The sequence below is a fragment of the Penaeus japonicus genome, unplaced genomic scaffold (genome assembly GCF_977035675.1).
Source record: "Penaeus japonicus unplaced genomic scaffold, GWHDUDI00000001_assembly GWHDUDI00000026, whole genome shotgun sequence".
Taxonomy (NCBI): domain Eukaryota; kingdom Metazoa; phylum Arthropoda; class Malacostraca; order Decapoda; family Penaeidae; genus Penaeus; species Penaeus japonicus.
In genome coordinates this window covers 26,636,082-26,638,581 of record NW_028234428.1, presented here as the reverse complement: position 1 = coordinate 26,638,581, position 2,500 = coordinate 26,636,082, and the positions used below count along the sequence as shown (strand labels likewise).

At 40.2% G+C, this 2,500-nt stretch overlaps 1 protein-coding gene across 1 annotated transcript in view; it reads left to right on the top strand.

Annotated features, from left to right (window-relative positions):
* The window catches only part of LOC122268166 (uncharacterized), a 2,923-nt gene that overhangs the window by 78 nt on the left and 345 nt on the right, over positions 1–2,500 (top strand). Inside the window, exons 1-3 of the mRNA XM_043038455.2 lie at positions 1–53; positions 1,911–2,060; positions 2,210–2,500. The exon at positions 1–53 is cut by the window's left edge and continues 78 nt beyond it; the exon at positions 2,210–2,500 is cut by the window's right edge and continues 345 nt beyond it. Coding sequence (XP_042894389.1) covers positions 1,911–2,060; positions 2,210–2,500 — 441 coding nt within the window. The 5' untranslated portion in view covers positions 1–53. The remainder of the gene's footprint in view (positions 54–1,910; positions 2,061–2,209) is intronic.

The window sequence follows — 2,500 nt, the reverse complement described above, 5'->3', positions numbered from 1 at the left end:
TGCTCTTTCGCATCAGTCATCTCAGAAGCTTGGCAGAGAAAGGAACACGTAAGGTAACTGCGTCTGTGGAGAGGGAGAGAGAGGGAGAGAGAGTCTTTAACATGCATTGATGCAAACATGTGTGTGTGTATATATATGTATAATCCTAGTTTCGTTACCTCTTTCTTATGATTTTGTGATTATTGTTATTATTATTATATATATATAAATATATATATATATATATATATATATATTATATATATATATATTTTTTTTTTTTTTTTTTTTTTTTTTTTTTTTTTTTTTTTTGTCTGGTCAGTACGTGGACCTCTGAAATAGATGCTAGAACTTTTCTTAATAAGGAGGGCGCGTGTGGTTCGCAAATAATTCAGTAGTGCAAATATATAGGCATAGATTGACTCTTGTCATGTCGTATTCCCTTTCCTTAATGATGGGTTTAGTGATAGTTAAATAAATGAGGGCTATAGAGTGGACAGTCGGTTCTCAATAAGGTTTCTAATATCTTTTCTGTTGGTTTACAGTCTTCTATCTCTTTTTTCTCTCTCATTCTCACCTCTCTCTCTCTTTCTCTCTCTCTCTCTCTCTCATTCTCTCTCATTCTCTCCTTTTCTCTCTCTCTCTCTCTCTCTTTTGGTCTACTTTTTGCAGTCTTTTACGCTCTATACGTTCTTCAATAACATAACCCCTTTTAATAGTTATAGCAGATTCAAAAATGACACCAAGAATTAAAAACGATTATGATAATATTAATAGCAATTCTAATGAGAAGAAAAATATAAAAATAATGAAAATTGATCACTCGTAAGCACTTGACATTTGTTGCATGACGCTGCATCTTCGTGGATCTTCTTTTTGCATTTCTCGTTTAGTCTTAGAGTTCAGGGTCGATAGCAAGATGAGAGATTGCACGCACACACACGCACACGCAAGCACACACACACACATACACACAAACACACACACACGCAACACATATACATATACACACACACAGTTTCATTCAGAAATGTAGAAAAATGGTTGTAAAGACGTTGATGACGATAATGATGATGACAATGATAATAATAATAATGACATTATCAATAATGTACCAAAATAATCCAGCGGAGAACATAATTTCAACATATAAAATCTTTCTTCGTAAAAAAAAACATTGAACCATCAGTAAAAAGAGAGAAAAATAAGAATTATCATATATTATTATAATCGGAAATCTCCATTTTCTTCGAGTCAAAAGTTTTCCTGAAAAGGGAAGGGGAAGAGAGGGAGAACTATGAAAAAAAATAAAAAAAGGCTAATAATTTGTTCGAGTCCTTCTTGTCTTCAATATCTTTCGTTCTTAATCTCCAGAGGGAAATATTTAATAATTTTTCTGGTTCTCTTACCATGAGGAAAGGGAAGGAGTGCATGACTTGTTGTGAGGAAATAGTTGTCATGAGAGCTGTGCATGGGAAAGGTCAGTTCGTAATCGTCTTTTTTTTCCCGGCCATCGGGTTATTGACCTGGTTGGGCGTGAGGCATGGATTGACCTAATCTAATTTTTTTTCCTCTTCATCAAATGTTAGGTAGTGTTTGCCCGACTTTAGTTACCTGTAGTTTTTTTTTATGTTACACACACACACACATGCAGACACACACACTCAGACACACACACACACACACACATGTAGACACACATACACACACACACACATGCAGACACACACACACACAGACACACACACAAACCGATGTAAATCTTAATTAAGCACTAGGCGCTCGATACCCTTTACTATACAGTTTTCCACAAAATACACATTTGATGAAAAAAACAAAACACAAACACAAACGCATTTCCACTTCCGTTCCGACACATGAACAAGATCTCGAGACACATATTGACACTTTTTCCCGCATTTCTCGGCAAGATGTGTCGCGTCGCAGCCTTGTTCGTGACGGTGGTTTTGGCAGTGGCTTCGGCTGCTCCCGATGCCGGCTATGTCATCCCCACCCCCCCTACCCCCCCTTGCAACCCGAAGACCGAGTACGTCACTAAGTACAAGGAGAAGGTCCAGCAGGTACGTCGTCGCAACTGAGCTATGGTTGCTTGTTTACTGCTTGATTTTATTGGTTTATTTGTTATATTTATCTCGATCTTTTATGGTCTTTCTGTGATGGACTCCTTTCTCGATCGTAATTGCATGCGCTGTCTCCCCCACCCCCCCAGGTCCCTGTGAAGCACACCGTGTTCAAGACCAACCTGGTGCCCACCACCGTCCTCCAGACCGACTTCTCCGAGGTCCACAGCGTGGTCATCAAGCCCCACTTCGTCCCACAGTACATCACCACCACCAGGACCATCCAGCAGGTGCAGGTGGTCACCAAGCACGACAGGCTCACCAGCACCCTCCTCAAGACCAACGTCGTGACCAAGCACGAGGTCAAGCCCACCGTCGTGAGAGAGACCGTGTTCGACACCGTGGTTAAGGTCCAGCCGGAGGTGAGCACCGTCACCAAG